General features: G+C 43.1%; 2 protein-coding genes across 2 annotated transcripts in view; both read right to left on the bottom strand.

The window, feature by feature from the left end:
* LOC141105753 (uncharacterized) overlaps window positions 1–14,378 on the bottom strand; it is a 93,167-nt gene extending 78,789 nt beyond the window's left edge. Inside the window, exon 1 of the mRNA XM_073595839.1 lies at window positions 13,963–14,378. Within this exon, the coding sequence (XP_073451940.1) occupies window positions 13,963–13,972 (10 nt within the window). The 5' untranslated portion in view covers window positions 13,973–14,378. The remainder of the gene's footprint in view (window positions 1–13,962) is intronic.
* A 3,803-nt stretch (window positions 14,379–18,181) lies between these two features.
* LOC141105750 (uncharacterized) overlaps window positions 18,182–19,791 on the bottom strand; it is a 94,901-nt gene continuing 93,291 nt past the window's right edge. The window contains exon 6 of the mRNA XM_073595833.1: window positions 18,182–18,303. Within this exon, the coding sequence (XP_073451934.1) occupies window positions 18,295–18,303 (9 nt within the window). The 3' untranslated portion in view covers window positions 18,182–18,294. The remainder of the gene's footprint in view (window positions 18,304–19,791) is intronic.

Here is a 19,791-nt window from a genome sequence, read left to right as displayed (position 1 = left end):
TAGACACCCCAATGTATTTGCTGAGAGGCATGGTGAGTATTTTGCAGCTCTCATTTGTTTTTGAAAATGAAGAAAGACATTTTTTTTTTTTTTCAATTTTCAAAACTTTGTGACAAAAAGTGAGATCTGCAAAATACTCAACATGCCCTTCAGCAAAAAGCTTGGGGTGTCTACTTTTCAAAATGGGGTCATTTGGGGGGGGGGGGAGTGGTTGTGCTATATTGGCATTTCATGGCCTCAAAAACTGTGATAGGTAGTGAGGAGTGAAATGAAAAATTTACGCCCTTAGAAAGCCTGAAGGCAGTGATTGGTTTTCGGGGTCCTGTATCCCCAAACTCAGGAGAAGCAGCAGAATTTATTTTGGGGTGTAATTTAACATATGCCCATGGCATGTTTGAGCAATATATCATTTAGTGACGACTTTGTGATTTTCCCGCAACTTGTGGCAAAATATAAAATATTCCATGGACTCAACATGCCTATCAGCAAATAGCTTGGGGTGTCTACTTTCCAAAAAGGGGTAATTTGGGGGGTTTTGAACTGTCTTGGCATTGTATGCACAACATTTAGAAGCTTATGTCGCACATCACCCACTCTTCTAACCACTTGAAGACAAAGCCCTTTCTGACACTTTTTGTTTACATGAGAAAATATTTTTTTTTGTAAGAAAATTACTCTGAACCCCCAAACATTATATATTTTTTTTTAAAGCAAAGGCCCTACAGATTAAAATGGTGAGTGTTGCATTTTTTGTTTTTCACACAGCATTTGCGCATTGATTTTTTCAAATGCACTAAAACACGCTATATTGCCCAAATGTTTGATGAAATAAAAAAGATGATCTTATGCCGAGTACATGGATACCAAACACAACATGCTTTAAAATTGCGCACGAACCTGCAGTGGGGACAAACTACATACATTTTTAAAAGCCTTTACAGGTTACCACTTTAGATTTACAGAGGAGGTCTACTGCTAAAATTACTGCCCTCGATCTGACCTCCGTGGTGATACCTCACATGCATGGCGCAATTGCAGTTTACATATGACAGCAGACCAACTCTTGCATTCGCCCTTGCGCGTAAGCAAGGGGGGACAGGGGTGTTTTGGTTTTTTTTTTTATTATTATTTATTTTGCTTTTTTTTCTTTTTTTTAATCATTTTTATTGTTATCTCAGGGAATGTAATGCAATAGTTAGTGACAGGTACTCTTTTTTGAAAAAATTGGGGTCTATTAGACCCTAGACCTCTCCTCTGCCCTCAAAGCATCTGACCACACCAAGATCGGTGTGATAAAATGCTTTCCCTATGGCGCTGTTTATATCCGGCGAAACCTAAGTCATGAAATGCTCGTAGCTTCCGGTTTCTTAGGCCATAGAGATGATTGGAGCCGTTCTGGTCTTTGATCAGCTCTATGGTCAGCTGGTGGAACCACCAGTTGCATTATCGGGTTCCCTGTTGGGACAGGAGAGTTAGAGAAGACCACGGAAGAAGGTAGGAGGGAGAGATGTTCCCTCCCACTGCTTGTAAAAGCAGTCTAGAGGCTAATTAGCCACTAGGATTGCTTTTACATGAAAGCCGACCGCTGGCTGAAAAGAATGATACCAAGATGATACCTAAACCTGCAGGCATCATTCTGGTATAACCACTCAAAGTCCAGCAACATACCAGTACGTCGCTGGTCCTTGTTGGGCATACATTGTAATGTTCTTTTTTTCATGCAGCCTGTGGACTGAACGAAAAAAAGAGATTGATCGGTGGGTATGCCCACCACTGGAATACCGCCCTTCATCCACCCACTTCTAATGATGGGCATACATGCACCATTTTTTTTTTTACCTGTGGTGGTGAAATCACCTCCTACAGCGCTGGAGTCGCTGATTAATGTATCGTGGGAGCAAACGCTGTTGCTGTCAATATAAATAAATCAGTGCTACAGCTGAATGGCGTACCTGCTAAGCAAATGGTTAACAATAAAACAAAGTAACATTACAGTATAACAGTAAGACTTACCATACCTGCAAAACAAATACAATAAAACATAGTAAAAATAAAACATTTTTTAATGCAATCTGTGCCTAAAAAATATATGCCAAAGCATGGTTGCAATCCGCCCCTAATGTTAGGAGCAAATCGATCCTCCACCCCTGCCCCCATGCTTCGAAATATATGGTCTTTTTTTTTAACTGGTGGTGAAATCACCTTTGACATCGCTGGAGTCACGGCTTTACATATCGTGGGAGCAAACGCTGTTGCTGTCAGAATAAATAAACCCATGCTGCAGCTGAATGGCGTACCTGCTAAGCAAATGATGGTTAATAATAAAACAAAGTAACATTACAGTATAACATACCATACCTGCAAAGCAAATGCAATAAAACGTAGTAAAAATAAAACAGATTTTATTTTTGGCTTTTTTATTTTATATATTTTTGTGTTTTTGTGTGTGGTTTTTTTTTGTCACTTTTTTCACTTTTACAAAAACTGTAAACTGAACGTTGCAGATTAGGGTCTCTCAAAATGTGATGGCCATCTCATCTTTCGAGAACCTGTGTTAGCGTGCCCTAGGACTGTGTAGTGCTGTACCCTACGCTAATACTCCACTAGTGTGTGGTAGCATTTGAAACAGTCACCGATGCACAGACCAGGTTGGTCAGGACAGGAGGAACAATAAAAGCGGGTGTCACGCCTAAATCCGCATTTTCTGCAGACACAACATCTTCTTTGGGGTGTTCTTTGGGTAGGGGTACCAGGAAGGACATATACGGAAAATGCCTCTCATGCAGCCGGCTCACTGCATTTGCGTTGGGAAGGTGGGCCATAGCACCGTCTGGAAACAGAAGGGCTGTGACAATCTCTTCCTGGAATTTTAGGAAGGATCCAGTTCGTCCTGAAGCTTTGAATAGCACAAAAGTGTTTAGCAGAGCCAATTGAAATAAGTATAAAGACACTTTTTTGTACGAGCGTATGGCCTTACAGGCAATTAGGTACGGCGCCAACAACTGGTCGTTGGGGTCCACCCCTCCCATGTTAAGGTTGTATTCGTGGACACAGAGGGGTTTCCCCACAACACCAGTCACCGTAGGAATTTGGACTGTCGTATCTGCGTGAAAGGAGGACAGAACGAAAACATTCCATGAATCCCTCCACTTCACTGCTAACAAATTATTACACTTCAAGCAGGCTCTCTCCCCCATCTAAGTCGGGATTCTACAAGCCATTGGGGGAAGTCCCTGCGATTAGATCGCACGGTGCCACATGCACCAATTCCATAATCAAAAAGGTGACTAAAAAGTGGCACGCTCGTGTAATAATTGTCCACGTACAAGTGGTACCCCTTTCCGAATAAGGGTGACACCAAGTCCCACACAGTCTTACCAGCGCTCCTTATGTAGTCTGGGCAGTTCTCCTGCTCCACGTGACTATCTTCTCCCTCATAAACCATAAAACTATATGCATAGCCTGTTGCCCTGTCACAGAGCTTATATATCTTGACCCCATATCTGGCACGCTTGCTGGGAAGATACTCTTTGATAGACAAGCGGCCAGAAAACATAATCAGGGACTCATCAACGCAGACTTGATTGGGCGTAAACAAGGCTGCAAACTGTTGGTTGAAGTGGTTTACGAGGGGCCGAATTTTGTAAAATCCAGGGTCACCCCGAGGATGACAAAGTTCATTATCATTGAAGTGCATGAACCGCAAGATCTGCTTGTATCGTGTCCTGGTCATGGAGGCAGAGAACACGGGCATATGGTGAATTGGGTCAGTGGACCAATATGACTGCAACTCACTCTTTTTAGTTATGCCCATGAGGAGGGATAGGCCCAGGAAAGTCTTAAATTCGGAGACCGTAATAGGTCTCCAATCTCTGGCAAGGGTCAACTGGGGATTAGCGGCGATGAATTGACCAACATACAAATTGCTTTGGTCCACAATAGATCTATAGAGATCTTACGTGAAAAACAGCAAATAAAAATCAAGTGACGTAAAAATCAACTGTTTCCACCTTCCAGGTTGGCCAGTGAATGGGGGAAGTCCGGGTGCTGCAGAAGTGGTGGGCATCCAATTAGGATTGGCAAATGCAGCAGGAAGGGCACTATGGGCTTGACGGGCCTGTGTTTGTCTTCTTCTTGGTGGCTGTGGGACACTACTCGTGCTAGCCACCTCACTAGCTTGAACTGCACTTATGGGACTCGCCACGTCACCAAGTGTTACTGCGGTGCTCGATGTACTACCAGGATGTACTAGGCCGCTGGTGCTTGCCAGTTCACCAGAAGGATGAGCAGCACTAGTACTAGCTCTCTGCCCCATACGAGAGCCCTGCGGTTCTTGCACCTCAACGACAGCAGACGAATGGGGTCGGGTACGCCTGACCTTGGCAGGGACCATTACTCCGTCGTCAGAGCTATCTGTCAGGGCGCCGCTGCTGTCTACCGGTTCGTATTCTGAGCCTGAATCTGACAGGTGGGTGACTTCCTCTTCACTATATGTCATGCTCAGAAACATGTAGGCCTCTTCACTACTGTACCTTCGATTTGACATTTTGGTCTCTAAATTTACTGGTACAGTAGTGAGACTCACAGGAAAAAGAGCTCCTGACTGTCAATGACTGCTTCAAGCGCTATAAAAAAAAGTGTTAAGCCCTGTACACAGGGTCAGACATTGATCGGACATTCCGACAACAAAATCCGTGGATTTTTTCCGACTTATGTTGGCTCAAACTTGTCTTGCATACACATGGTTGGACAAAGTTGTCGGAAAATCCCATCGTTCTGAACGTGGTGACGTAAAACACGTACCTCGGGACTATAAACGGGGCAGTAGCCAATAGCTTTCCTCTCTTAATTTATTCTGAGAATTCGTGGCACTTTGTGCGTCGGATTTGTGTACACACGATCTGAATTTCCGACAACGGATTTTGTTGTCGGAAAATTTTATAGCAAGCTCTCAAACTTTGTGTGTCGGAAATTCCTATGGAAAATGTGTGATGGAGCCTACACACGGTCGGAATTTCTGACAACAAGGTCCTATCACACATTTTCCGTCGGAAAATCATATCGTGTGTACAAGGCATTAGCGTTCGCAGGGATCAGGCCTGACTCTGCAAATGCTGCAGTTATATGTGTTGTGTTTTTGTAAGTGACAGTGATCAGTCGATACTGCACTTGGGTAGGTGGGCTGGGCTGGGCTGGGCGGAGGGGCTAAACGCAGGTGCTAGCAGGTATCTGGGCTGATTCCGCTAACTCTGCGTTTTTGGGAACCCTAAACTATTGGGCATGCTAATATAGTTCTGATCAGATCAAAGATATCGATCCGTTCAGACACTATACTACTAAGGGAGGTGTATGGTGTGGGTGTTAGCGCTACTGGCACTAATCTGACGCTGCCTGGGGCGACGCAGACCCTGACTGACGCTAAAACCTAGCTGATATCACCCGCCGGGCAATCAGGGGGTTAAATCTTTATTGGGTAATATACGGCGGGTGCCCTGATGCTATAATAAACTAACTAACCAGTGTCACCCGTAACACTAATACAGTGATCACTGGTGATAGGGGGTGAAAGGGTTAACTAGGGGGAAATCAGGGGGTTAAAACCTTTATTAGGTAACATACGGGGGTACCTGACACTATAAAGACCTGACGGTGAAACTAATCATCTAACTGGCTAACTAGCGTCACCCGTGACACAAATACGGCGATCAGAAAAGAGATTGATTAGTAACACTGGTGACAGGGGGTGAAAGAGTTAACTGGGGGGTGATAAAGGGGTTAAACCTTTATTAGGGGGGTTTAGGGGGTTACCCTAGACCTAATGGGGCCTACTACTAACTGCCCTAACATTTCAGTCACAGATGACACCTATGCAGTGATCAGTGAAAAATCTGAAAACTGCAATTGGTGACACAGTGACACTGACAGGGAGTGAAGGGGTTAACTGGGGGCAATCGGAGGGTGGAAAGTGTACCTATGTGTACTGTGTTAGTGTAGTGTTGGTGCAACTCACGATAAGACGTCTTCTCTCCTCTCACTGGAATTGAAAAGACTCCACGAGGAGAGACGACATCACTTCCCCCCGTCTGTGACAGGGGAAGGTTTCCATTCGTTAGGACCGATCAGCAGGTCCAGGCCAGAAAACATTGGCCGGGACCTGAGGACTGATCGGTCCTCTAACGAATCCGACCACTGCGGACCCGGGGGGAGGGAGGGATGTACAGGTACGCCCATTTGCCCACCCATGCTGTTCTAATGACGTACATCGGCGTGCCGCGGTCGGCAAATGGTTAAACCAAAAACCACACATTTAATATATTGCAGCTTACCAATTCTTAAATGTGGGGGCTGCATTAGTTTGCATTTGCTTTATTCTGACCTGGTGAACCAGTAAGTCTGATGTTTTTCAAGAAGAACGAGCTGTCCTGCCAATGTAGCAGTTGGAGGGTTGAGACAAACCATTTACCACTGACAGGATTGCTTACAATGATCCACTTTTATAAGAAAAAAAGTCACTGTGCAGCAGGAAAAAAAGCTCACCCTGTGCCTTTTCCTATACTAAGCAGCTGAACACATATGGATTTATTCACATGAATCCCATATAGAATATCCACAACATAATTAGGCTACATTCGTACAGACAATAGTGTGCAGATAGTTTGCTCCAATCACTGGGCGTGCAACCCTACCTCTGCAGCCAGGTTCTGAGCTCCCCCCCCTTTCCCCTTTTCCTCCCTCCCTTCCCTTTTGTTTCCCCTTTTCCTCCCTCCCTTCTCTTTACTTCTTCTCCCCCCCCCTCTCCCATTTGTTCCCCCCCTCCCCCCAATTCTCTGCCTCCTCACTTTCTTTTCCTCTTTTTTTCTTTTCCTTCTTTTTCTCTGTTTCTTTTTTTTATTTATATTTATTATTAGTATTATTTTTATATTTATTTTTATTTTATCTGCCTAGATGGGCGGGGCCAGCCGGCATCATCCGTTTCCATGACATCCGCAGCCCCGACACTGCAGCGCCCCCTGTTACTTGGTCACCGCCGCCGCATCATGCACGGGCAGCCGGTGATGACTGCTGTAATCTGAGCTGACCTGCAAACATTTACCCCACACGGGTGCCGATCTGTGTCAGGCCAGGGTTTGCCATCGTCATGCATCTCCATGGCATCGGCGGCCCTACAGCATCCCCATTGCCTGGTTACTTCCGCCGCATTGCGCATGCGCGATTGTGATGTGCAACCACTGATCCCTGCAGTGGCGCAGATCAATATGTAGATCGTGCGATGCATATTGATGTTCCCTAGCAATGGGCCCGTCCCTACAGTGACTCAGGATCCACAATATCAAATCCTATATGACAATACACAGGTAGTGTCAGTGCTTTTTTGTGTAAACCCCTTCTTCTCATACGTTTTTTGAATCTGTGTAATTATGCTAACTTTTTGAGTCTTTTTGGCAGGATTTGTGACATCATACTTATCTGGGGGTGGGAGGAGCTATGGTTTTCTTTCTTTTCTAAATGGTTGATGGTTATTTAAATTCTTTTCACTGTTACCCCACGTTTATCACATGTCTGACAAAGGCGTCCTGCGTGACTCTGAAACGTTGCACTTTTCTTGTGGTGTGATCATGCATTAAACTACCCGTTTGGACGCCACTTTGTGGCGATTCTTGGTGTGCTGGCAAATATCTACTTTGCAACCCCACCTCTGGACGCAGCAACACTCTATGCCAGTGATGGCGAACCTTCGCACCCCAGATGATTTGGAACTACATTTCCCATGATGCTTAACTAAACTGCAGAGTGCATGAGCATCATGGGAATTGTAGTTTCAAAACATCTGGGGTGCCAAGGTTCGCCATTACTGCTCTATGTTATGGCCACGTGCAAACTGGCCGATTAGCTGCAATCATTATGTATGCGGCTGGAACTCCACAGTAACTCCAGCCCTTGACACTGTCTGTGTTCAGGGTCGGTCAGAGGCTCTATTTGCATATAACCAGATGAGTGGTCACATACCAACAATGGCAGCGCTGGCCATTGATTTGTAAAGAGTATAAATCTGACAGCTGCTGCTGGTCTACTGATTCTCACCAGCTGTCGCTCCTCAGAGGCATGGTGGGGGGATAGCACTTGGAGCGTCCATACCGCAGACACTTCTCAACTCAATTCATGTTCAGTCACAGTAGCACAGTATGAATGGTTGCTAAGATGCCATTAGCTGTTGCAGCTGTCAAAGCAAACCAAGTTACATCCCCCACCCCATTCAGCTGCCAGCTGGGAGATTCAGATCACTATCAAACATGGTCAATGCCATATTTGGGTAATGATCTAATCTAGCATCCTTGCCTTTTACTGTACATTCAGCTGCGGACCAAGCCAACCATTGCTAGGAAGCCAGTGGCTGCCAGCATCCTAGCAACCACAAGCCCTGTGCAGAAAGCTGTCACATTCATGACAGTTTCCCAGTACACAATGCCTATTCTGAGCACTGGTGTCCCTCTGTATGCCAACTCTCAGTTGGTCTTCTCTACTACATATTTGCGTGTCTGAGAACTGACGGCAATTGTTTTAATCTGTTCCAACCATAGAGACAGATTCTCAAAGTGCCAGAAATAAGAACTATCTGAATTTTGGTGCACATGTCGGACCTTCCACAACAATTGTTGCAATGCTTATCTGATTTAGGTGCCGTCCATTTCAAAGGGGCCAAACCAGAAAAAGTGTTGTAACTCCTTCACAGCACAAATCTCCCCTGACAGCTACTGTATTCTGATAGCTGGCCCCCCGAGGCTGCCAAAAATCCTGAACAGTGGCTGCACCTGATCGGATTGCAGCTGCTGCTCGTCCACCTGGTTTAGGGCCCATTCATACTAAAATGTTGTGCAGGGAACCTGCATTCTGTGCAATCGCACTGTCCTTGCGATCTGCAGCGGGTATCAGAGCAAAATTAATGACACCCCAAATGCAGGTCGCAAATGCAGTGCGTTTGCCCACACCAGATCGCATGGTACCTAAGTATCATATGATCTGTTTGTAGTGCGTTTCCAAAAGTACTTTTGGTGGGGTGCAGTGCAATTTCAGAAATTTCACTGCACAGAACTGCATGCAAAACGCACAGGAACATGTAATGGGATCCTGTGCGATTCACATGCAAATCTTAGTGTGAATGGACCCCGACAGATCAAAGGATGTAAAGCTCTTAGCTTTGTGAATAGAGCCTAAGGCTCCATTCAACCCTTAGGCATTTGGAATCACAGGTGGAATAGCTATGATTCTGCCTGCGAATTCAGAATCGGGGCAAAACCTGGGATGCAATTGCGATGCCATTACTTATTAATGGCACCCCAATCGCGGTGCGATTTTGCCTCGATTGGTGGGCAAAATTGCAACATGCTATGCTGTCACCCAAAAGAAGCTCCTGCTCCTTTTTGAGCGGCAAGCTTTGCGCGTTGTGATTTTGACGTGATTGCAGCGCGATTTATCGCCCACCAATCATTTCCTTTTCCAAAACAAACTAGAGATGCAAAATACTCACCATTCCTCTTAGCAAATACCTTGGGGTGTCTACTTTCCAAAATATGGTCATTTGGGGGTTTTTGTGCTATCTGGGCATTTCATGGCCTCCGAAACTGTGATAGCTAGTGAGCAGTGAAATCACCATTTTACACCCTTAGAAAGCCTGAAGGCGGTGATTGGTTTTTGGGGTCCTGTACACGGCTAGGCTCCCAAAAAGTCCCACACATGTGGTATCCCCATATGCGGAGAAGCAGCAGAATGTATTTTGGGGTGTAATTTCACATATGCCCATGGCATGTTCGAGCAATATATCATTTAATGACAACTTCGTGCAAAGAAAAAAAAAAAGAAAGCTTGTAATTTTCCCGAAACTTGAGGCAAAATATAAAATATTCCATGGACTCAACATGCCTCTCAGCACATAGCTTGGGGTGTCTACTTTCCAAAATGGGGTCATTTGGGGGGTCTTGTGCTATCTTGACATTCAAGGGCCTCTGAAACTGTGGTAAGTGAAAGTACATAGATACCAAACACGACATGTTTTAAAATTGCGCACAACCGTGCAGTGGCGACAAACTACATACATTTTTAAAAGCCTTTAAAAGCCTTTACAGGTTACCACTTTAGATTTACAGAGGAGGTCTACTGCTAGAATTACTGCCCTCGATCTGACGTTCATAGTGATACCTTACATGCATGGTGCAATTGCTGTTTACATACAACACGAGACCGACGCTTGCGTTCACCTTTGCACGTGAGCACGAGGGGACAGGGGTGCTTTATTTTTATTTTTAATTATTTATTTTCCTTTTTTTTTATTTTTACAATGTTCCTTTCATTTTTTATTTTTTTTAATAATTTTTATTGTTAGCACAGGGAATGTAAATATCCCCTATGATAGCAATAGGTAATTATGGGTACTCTTTTTTTTTAAATTTGGGCGCAATTAGACTCTAGATATCCCTCCTGCCCTCAAAGCATCTGACCACACCAAGATCGGTGTGATAAGATGCTTTCCCAATGGTGCTGTTTATATCCAGGGAAACCAAAGTCACTAATAACTACTCAATACCAGTACGTCGCTGGTCCTTGTTGGGCATATATTGTAATGTTCTATTTTTGCATGCAGCATGTGGGCTGAACGAAAAAAAGAGATCGGTTGGTATGCCCACCATTAGAACACCGCCCTGCATCCACCCACTTCTAATGATGGGCATACGTGCACTGTTTTTTTTTTTTTTTTTTTTAACTGTGGTGGTGAAATCACCTCCTAAAGCGCTGGAGTCGCTGATTTACATATCGTGAGAGCAAACGCTGTTGCTGTCAAGATACATAAATCAGTGCTTCAGCTGAATGGCGTGCCCTAAAAGCAAACAACGGTAACAATAAAACATCAACTCAATAAAACAACAACAATCTGTGCCAAAAAAAGAGTAAAAAATATATGCCAAAGCATGGGGGCAATCCGCTCCTAATGTTAGGGGCAAATCGCCCCCCCCACCCCACCCCCATGCTTTGGCATGTATGCTCTTTTTTTTTTTTTTTTTTTATCTGTGGTGATGAAATCACCTCCTACAGCGCTGGAGTCGCTGATTTACGTATCGTGAGAGCAAACGCTGTTGCTGTCAAGATAAATAAATCAGTGCTTCAGCTGAATGGCCTACCTGAAAAGCAAACAACGTTAACAATAAAACATGAACTCAATAAAACAACAATCTGTGGCAAAAAAAAAAAAAAAAGAGTAAAAAATTTATGCCGAAGCATGGGGACAATCCACCCCTAATGCTAGGGGCAAATCGCCCCGACCCCCATGCTTTGGCATATATGCTCTTTTTTTTAACCTGTGGTGGTGAAATCACCTCCTATGGCACTGGAGTCGCTGATTTACATATCGTGAGAGCAAACGATGTTGATGTCAAGATAAATAAATCAATGCTGCAGCTGAATGGCGTACCTGAAAAGCAAATAACGTTAACAATAAAACATTACATCAATAAAACAACAATCTGTGCCAAAAAAAAAGAGTAAAAAATTTATGCCGAAGCATGGGGGCGATCTGCCCCTAATGCTAGGGGCAAATCGCCCCGACCCCCATGCTTTGGCATATATGCTCTTTTTTTTAACCTGTGGTGGTGAAATCACCTCCTACAGCGCTGGAGTCACTGATTTACATATCATGAGAGCAAACGATGTTGATGTCAAGATAAATAAATCAATGCTGCAGCTGAATGGCGTACCTGAAAAGCAAATAACGGTAACAATAAAACATTACATCAATAAAACAACAACAATCTGTGCCAAAAAAAAAGAGTAAAAAATTTATGCCGAACCATGGGGGCAATCTGCCCCTAATGCTAGGGGCAAATCGCCCCGACCCCCATGCTTTGGCATATATGCTCTTTTTTTTAACCTGTGGTGGTGAAATCACCTCCTACAGCGCTGGAGTCGCTGATTTACATATCGTGAGAGCAAACGATGTTGATGTCAAGATAAATAAATCAATGCTGCAGCTGAATGGCGTACCTGAAAAGCAAATAACGGTAACAATAAAACATTACATCAATAAAACAACAATCGGTGCCAAAAGAAAAGAGTAAAAAATTTATGCTGAAGCATGGGGGCAATCTGCCCCTAATGCTGGGGCAAATCGCCCCGACCCCCATGCTTTGGCATATATGCTCTTTTTTTTAACCTGTGGTGGTGAAATCACCTCCTACAGCGCTGGAGTCGCTGATTTACATATCGTGAGAGCAAACGATGTTGATGTCAAGATAAATAAATCAATGCTGCAGCTGAATGGCGTACCTGAAAAGCAAATAACGGTAACAATAAAACATTACATCAATAAAACAACAATCGGTGCCAAAAAAAGAGTAAAAAATATATGCCAAAGCATGGGGGCAATCCGCTCCTAATGTTAGGGGCAAATCGCCCCCCCCACCCCACCCCCATGCTTTGGCATGTATGCTCTTTTTTTTTTTTTTTTTTTATCTGTGGTGATGAAATCACCTCCTACAGCGCTGGAGTCGCTGATTTACGTATCGTGAGAGCAAACGCTGTTGCTGTCAAGATAAATAAATCAATGCTGCAGCTGAATGGCGTACCTGAAAAGCAAATAACGGTAACAATAAAACATTACATCAATAAAACAACAATCGGTGCCAAAAGAAAAGAGTAAAAAATTTATGCTGAAGCATGGGGGCAATCTGCCCCTAATGCTGGGGCAAATCGCCCCGACCCCCATGCTTTGGCATATATGCTCTTTTTTTTAACCTGTGGTGGTGAAATCACCTCCTACAGCGCTGGAGTCGCTGATTTACATATCGTGAGAGCAAACGATGTTGATGTCAAGATAAATAAATCAATGCTGCAGCTGAATGGCGTACCTGAAAAGCAAATAACGGTAACAATAAAACATTACATCAATAAAACAACAATCGGTGCCAAAAGAAAAGAGTAAAAAATTTATGCTGAAGCATGGGGGCAATCTGCCCCTAATGCTGGGGCAAATCGCCCCGACCCCCATGCTTTGGCATATATGCTCTTTTTTTTAACCTGTGGTGGTGAAATCACCTCCTACAGCGCTGGAGTCGCTGATTTACATATCGTGAGAGCAAACAATGTTGATGTCAAGATAAATAAATCAATGCTGCAGCTGAATGGCGTACCTGAAAAGCAAATAACGGTAACAATAAAACATTACATCAATAAAACAACAATCTGTGCCAAAAAAAAAAGAGTAAAAAATTTATGCCGAACCATGGGGGCAATCTGCCCCTAATGCTAGGGGCAAATCGCCCCGACCCCCATGCTTTGGCATATATGCTCTTTTTTTTAACCTGTGGTGGTGAAATCACCTCCTACAGCGCTGGAGTCGCTGATTTACATATCGTGAGAGCAAACGATGTTGATGTCAAGATAAATAAATCAATGCTGCAGCTGAATGGCGTACCTGAAAAGCAAATAACGGTAACAATAAAACATTACATCAATAAAACAACAACAATCTGTGCCAGAGTCGCTGATTTACATATCGTGAGAGCAAACGATGTTTACGTTCTGTTATCTTCTCCGGTTAGTCCCTCTTTGCTCTCATTCTCTCCTCCCTTCTTCCCATTCCTTTTATTTCATCTTCATTTCCTTATTTTGCTTCTCTCTCTCCTGGTCTTCTTTTGCCTTCTGTTCTCTCTCCATCTTTTCTCTCCACCTCTTTGCTCTGACTCGCTCCTCCCTGACCTTCTCCTCTTCTCGCATCCTTATTTCTCTCCTCCTCTCCTCTGTTGGCATGCATTTTGCCCTCAACCACTTTGCTCTCACCCGCTCGTCCCGTTTTTTCTCCTCCTCTGTTACCCTTATTTCTCTCTTCCTTTCCTCCTCTTCATTCTTTCTATCCCTGGCAACCTTTGCCAACTCCTCCCTGAATAATATCATGTCTCTCTCCTTAGCTTTTCTTACCCGCCTCCATCTCGCTTCCCTTGTTAATTTATACCAGTATAACTCTTTTCCGTCATCTTTACATTCGCCACTGCAGACACATGAGCAAGAGTGCTGTGGAAAAGAAAAGAAAGGGATTTATTAGATTATATAACACACTAGTAACACCTTTCAGCTACATCACACACAGTCTGTCACTTCTGCACTACTTGACATTATTTAATTTATGATATATATGTTTCCCCAAAAATGGCAGTTTTTATAAGGTAGTATTCTCCATAGAAGAGGTCGGCCTGATAGGCGGCTGGGAATTTGGTGTACAATATACAAACCCTTTCTATATGTTCAGCCAGTGTCATGAGTTTAGTACTTTTAGGAGTATAAATGCCAAAGGGGACGATATTACTAGGGGCCCTGAGGGAAGTTGTGATTGACCCCCCCCCCCCCCCACACACACACACACACACACACACACACACACACACACACACACACACACACCATGAGGAAGAATGGTCTCCTGTTACCCAGAGGGCTTTGTTCTTCCTCTAGTCCTAATCTGCTTATTTATGATAGAATGCTAGTTATCTATGGAACTACCTCCTAAGCAGTTTAATTTTAAAGGGTACTTACTTTTTTCATGAACTTCCAAAAAGGTCCTATTAGATAACCCAGGAATGCAAAGGGGTTAATATTACACTGACAATCTGTCTGATTGTTCTCTTTGCTGTTGTCTGTCTCTGGTTCTTCTTTTTGCTCAGCCTCTTCGCTGTTGTCTTTCTCTGGTTCTTCTTTTTGCTCAGCCTCTTCGCTGTTGTCTTTCTCTTGTTCTTCTCTCTGCTCAGCCTCTTCGCTGTTGTCTTTCTCTTCTTCTTCTTCTGTCTGGTTTTCACCGGTCTTTTCCTTCTTTTTCCTTAGTTTTGCCGGCTCCCAGATGTTTTTCACATGCCACATATGATTTTTCCTTACCTCGTCTTCAACCGCTACCTCATACTCCCATTCCATCTTTACGTCCACTACCTCACATGGCTGGAATTCCACCCGTTTTATGTTTGACTCTTTCATTTCATTAATTTTCACCTTTCCTGCCTGTTCCTTAATCAGCCATTCGTCCTCTTCCATTTTCAGCCACTCTTCATTTTCCACCGTTTTTTTTCCCATATCTCTCCAGGCGTAAAAGCAGCCACATATGCAAGCACTCTGTGGAAAAGAAAAGGAAAGAATTCATTAATTGATATAACACACTAGTATCACCTTTCAGCTACATCACAGACAGCCTGTCACTTCTGCACTACTTATCAGTTTAGGACTTTGTCATTTATGGTTTATGTGTTTCCCCAAAAATGATAATTTTTATCAGGAAAATGTCTCCATAGAAGAGGTCGGCCTGATAGGTGGCCGGGAATTCGGCGTACAGTTTAGGAACCCTTTTAGGAGGATAAATGGCGGGGGGGGGGGGGGGGCATTAGTTTACTAATAGCCCTGAGGGAATTTGGAAGGGTCCTTAATGGGACGCCCTGACCAGGCTGAATAACCACTGTTGATAAAGCTAGAAAACTTCCTAATTGCTATTCATTCCCCTAGAACAGTGGTCTCCAAACTGCGGTCCGTGGGTCGGATTCTGCCATTGCCAAGCAACCCCCCCCCCCCCCGCCACCAATTCACTAGGAAAGGAACATTCATTAACCGCTTGCCGACCAGCGCACGCCGATTTACGTCGGTAGAATGGCACTGGCAGGCAAAAGGGCATACAGGTACGTTCCCTTTAAGAAGCGGTGTCTCGAGCGTGCGCGCCGCCGGAAGCCTCGTGACCGCAGACTCGATGTCCGCCAAGTGCCCGCGATCCTGTCACGGAGAGGAAGAACAGGGAGATCCTTTTGTAAACAAAGCATTTCCCCGTTCTGCCTAGTTACAGGACAGTGATCACAGCTCTCTCTCATCGAGAGCTGTGATTACTGTCCTGTGTGTTGAAGTCCAGCCCCCTAACAGTTAGAATCAGTCCCTAGGACACACTTAACCCCTTCACTGTCCCCTAGTGTTTAACCCCTTCACTGCCAGTCACATTTACAAGGTAATCAATGCATTTTAAAAGCAACGATCGCTGTATAAATGACAATGGTCCCAAAAGAGTGTCAAAAATGTCCGATGTGTCCGCCATAATGTCGCAGTCCCAATAAAAATCTCAGATCGCCGCCATTACTACTAAAAAAAAAAATTATAAAAACGCTATAAATCTATCCCCTATTTTGTAGACGCTAAAACTTTTGCGCAAACCAATACGCTTATTGCGATTTTTTTTTTTTTTTTTTACCAAAAATATGTAGAAGAATACATATCGGCCTAAACTGAGGAAAAAAAAAATTTTAATATATTTTTGGGGGATATTTATTATAGCAAAAATGATAAAATAATGCGTTTTTTTTTCCAAATTGACGCTATTCTTTTGTTTATAGCGCAAAAAACAAAAACCGCAGAGGCGATCAAACAACACCAAAAGAAAGCTCTATTTGTGGGGAAAAAAAGGATGTCAATTTTGTTTGGGTACAACGTCGCACGACCGCGCAATTGTCAGTTAAAGCGACGCAGTGCCGAATCGCAAAAAGTGCTCTGGTCAGGAAGGGGGTGAATTCTTCCGGGGCTGAAGTGTTTAAAGATCTGTAATTGAATCCTGGCCAATTTCTTATTGATTGTAATTGTGTGTCCCCACCCCAACCCCATGAGAAGAATGGTCTCCAGCTACCTAGGGGGCTTTGTTCTTCTCCTAGTCCTAAACTACTTGTTTGTGAGAGACTGCTAGTTATCTATAGGACTACCTAAGCAGTATAATTGTATGGGGTACTTACTTTTCCCAGCACCTTCAATACAGGTCCCGTGAGCCAATTCAACCATTCTGTTGGGTTCAGGCTGAAGCCCTTCCAACATGAGTCGGTCTCTTCGTCGTTGTTTTTCTCTTGTACAGGGGGGACGGTGAAGAAGCTGGCACTTAATTTATTCCATTTCTCTTCCTCTTTTTCTTTAGGTGTTTTTGCTTCTTCTCTTCTTTCCCCTCCATTCTCTTTCTTGTCCTCCTCTTCACTCACTTTCTTGTCCTCCTCTTCACCCACCTCAAATATCCATTTGAGCTTTATCTTTCTTCCTCCACGCGTGGGGATCTCCATCTCTCCCCATATCCCCTTTTCAACCTTGTCCTATAAGAAAACAAAAACAAAAACAAAACAAAGGTAAGTAGAAGTACAGATTCTAAAGTTCTACTCATTCTTTTAGATTTGGATAGGGGGGGGGGGGGTTCAAACTTTTGCAAGGTTATTATTGTTCTCTGTGTCCTGACTGGGAAAGATTCCATTTGCTTCCTATCATCCCAGGAGGAGAAGTAAGCTGAATCTTCCCATTAGGATTGCAGACAGCAATAAAAATACAACTGAGGTTCTAACCCTTTCCCCAATCCATCTGAACTGTCTTGCTGGGTGTTCTACTTTAACTGCTTCAGGTCCGCCCTATAGCAGTTTTAATGCTACAGAGCAGCAACCTGTGCGCCAGATCATGTCCATCTATAGACATGATCTGACACGTTCGGGGAGGGGCCTCCGGCGCCTCGCTTCCGCTGTGATTTCACACAGCGGTAGCCGATCTGCGGGCGCCAGGTGCCGATGTCCTCCGGCACCCACCGATCGTCAGAAAGGCTATGCAAACAAGGCAAATCGCCGGCTGGCAGGACGGAAGGGGTGGAATTTGTGTCTCTGCAAAGCAGGGAATAAATTCCATCTCTCCCCCTAGTGAAAGCACCTCACACAGTGTGGTAAAGCACTGGCTAGGCATACATTTAACTTTTTAATCGCCTCCCTGATGTTTAACCCTTTTCCAGGCAGTGTCATTAGTACAGTGACAGTGCTTTTTTTTTTTTTTTTTTAGCACTGATCACTGTATTAGTGTCACGGGTTCCCACAAAGTGTCAGTTAGTGTCAGAATGTCCGCCGCAATATCACAAGTCGCTGATCGCCGCCTTTACTGCAGCTGCAAGCATCACCCCGTTACAACCACTTGAAGCAGAATGACGTACAGGTACGTGATTTTGCGCCAAGATTTTCCCCATATGAGGAAAGATGGCTTATAGCTATTCAGAGGGTTTCCCTTTCCCTTCCTCTGCTGAGGTTGGTACAAACCTGTTCTTTATAGACATGCGACTTTCTTCACCCTGGTTAACCAGAACTAATTAATCACTATATCATTATTGGATACTTACCATGACGACAATAATGTGATTTCTGGCATCATCCTCTATGATGCTTTGATTTGCCATTTCTTCCTCCACACTTCTTCTCGTATCCTCCGTATAAACGTTTTCAACACTTCGTGTCATTGTATCTAAAGAAAGAAAAAAAATAAAGATGGTAAGTTTAAGTACAAATTTTAAAGTGGAACTCTACTCAAAATGTTTTCTTGTAGATTTGGATGGGGAACGGGTTCAGGTTTTTTCCAAGGTTTCACTGTTTTCTGTGTCCTGACTGGGATAGTTTCCTGTCATCTCAGTAGGAGAGGAAGCGAGCAGAATCATCCCAGTGGGGTCGCAGACGCCAGTAACCCAAATGAGGTGTTAACCCATCCCCATTCCATTTAAAACTGTCTAACTCTGAGCTCGGCTTTAATAATATATTGATAAACTTTTTGAAAGCATTTTCTCTTGAAATCTACATGTTATGTGTAACGCACTCCTGATCCCTGCACTCAGTTTGTAATATATTTACATTTTTTTGCTTTTAAAAAATAATTGAGAGGACCTGTCATGCTCATTTCTATTACAAGACATGTTTACATGCCTTGTAATAGGAATAAAAGTGATCAAAAAAATTTAAAAGGACCAGTGTAAAAATAAAAAATAAATAATGATAATAATAATAATAATAAAAGAATGTAAAGCACCCCATCATTCTGTGCTTTGAGACGTAAATGGCAATTTTTTCTTTTTTTTGCTTTTAAAGGTAAATGTGAAGTCTGATGTCTTTTTGACCCCAGATCCCTCAATAAAAAGGACCTATCATGCTCATTTCTATTACAAGGGTTGTTTACATTCCTTGTAATGGAAATAAAAGTGATCAAGAAAAAAAATTGAAAAGGAACAGTGTAAAAATAAAAAATAAAATAAATAATAATTAATAAAAATGATAATGCATCCCATCCCTCTGTATTTGCGCGCAGAAGCGAACGCATATGCAAGTCACGCCCGCATATGTAAACGGTGTTCGCACCACACCTGAGCCATCGCCGCAAGCGTTATAGCGAGAGCAATAATTCTAGAACTAGATCTCCTTTGTAATGCTAAACTGGTAACCTGTAGAGATTTTTAAAGCGTCACCTATGAAGGTTTTGTAGTATGGTAATTTGCTGCCATTCCACGTGCGGATGCAATTTTAAAGCATTGACATGTTAAAGGAGTTGTAAACCCTTGTGGTTTTTCACCTTAATGCAATTCTATAACATGTTTGTTATTTATAATAAAAAATAAATAAATAAATAAAAATGACCTTTAGAATCACTTTACTTAGTGTAACATTATTATAACATCACACAGTATTTGCTCAGCGGTTTTTCAAATGCAATTTAATACCTAAAAAAAAAAATTATATATATATATATATCTATATATAGATAGATATATATCTATCTATCTATATATAGATAGATATATATCTATCTCTCTCTCTCTCCCTCTCTCTATATATATGTTTTTTTTATTAGGTACTATATTGTGTCTTTAAAATTCATTAAAGTATATTTTTTCCCAAAAAAAATCCATTTAAAAAAAAGATTGAGCAAATACTGTGTGATGTAAAAAAATTGCAATGATCGCCATAT

Source organism: Aquarana catesbeiana, linkage group LG08 (assembly GCF_042186555.1).
Source record: "Aquarana catesbeiana isolate 2022-GZ linkage group LG08, ASM4218655v1, whole genome shotgun sequence".
Lineage (NCBI taxonomy): Eukaryota > Metazoa > Chordata > Amphibia > Anura > Ranidae > Aquarana > Aquarana catesbeiana.
Note: the sequence above shows the minus strand (reverse complement) of the source record. Positions and strands in the feature narration are given on the sequence as shown.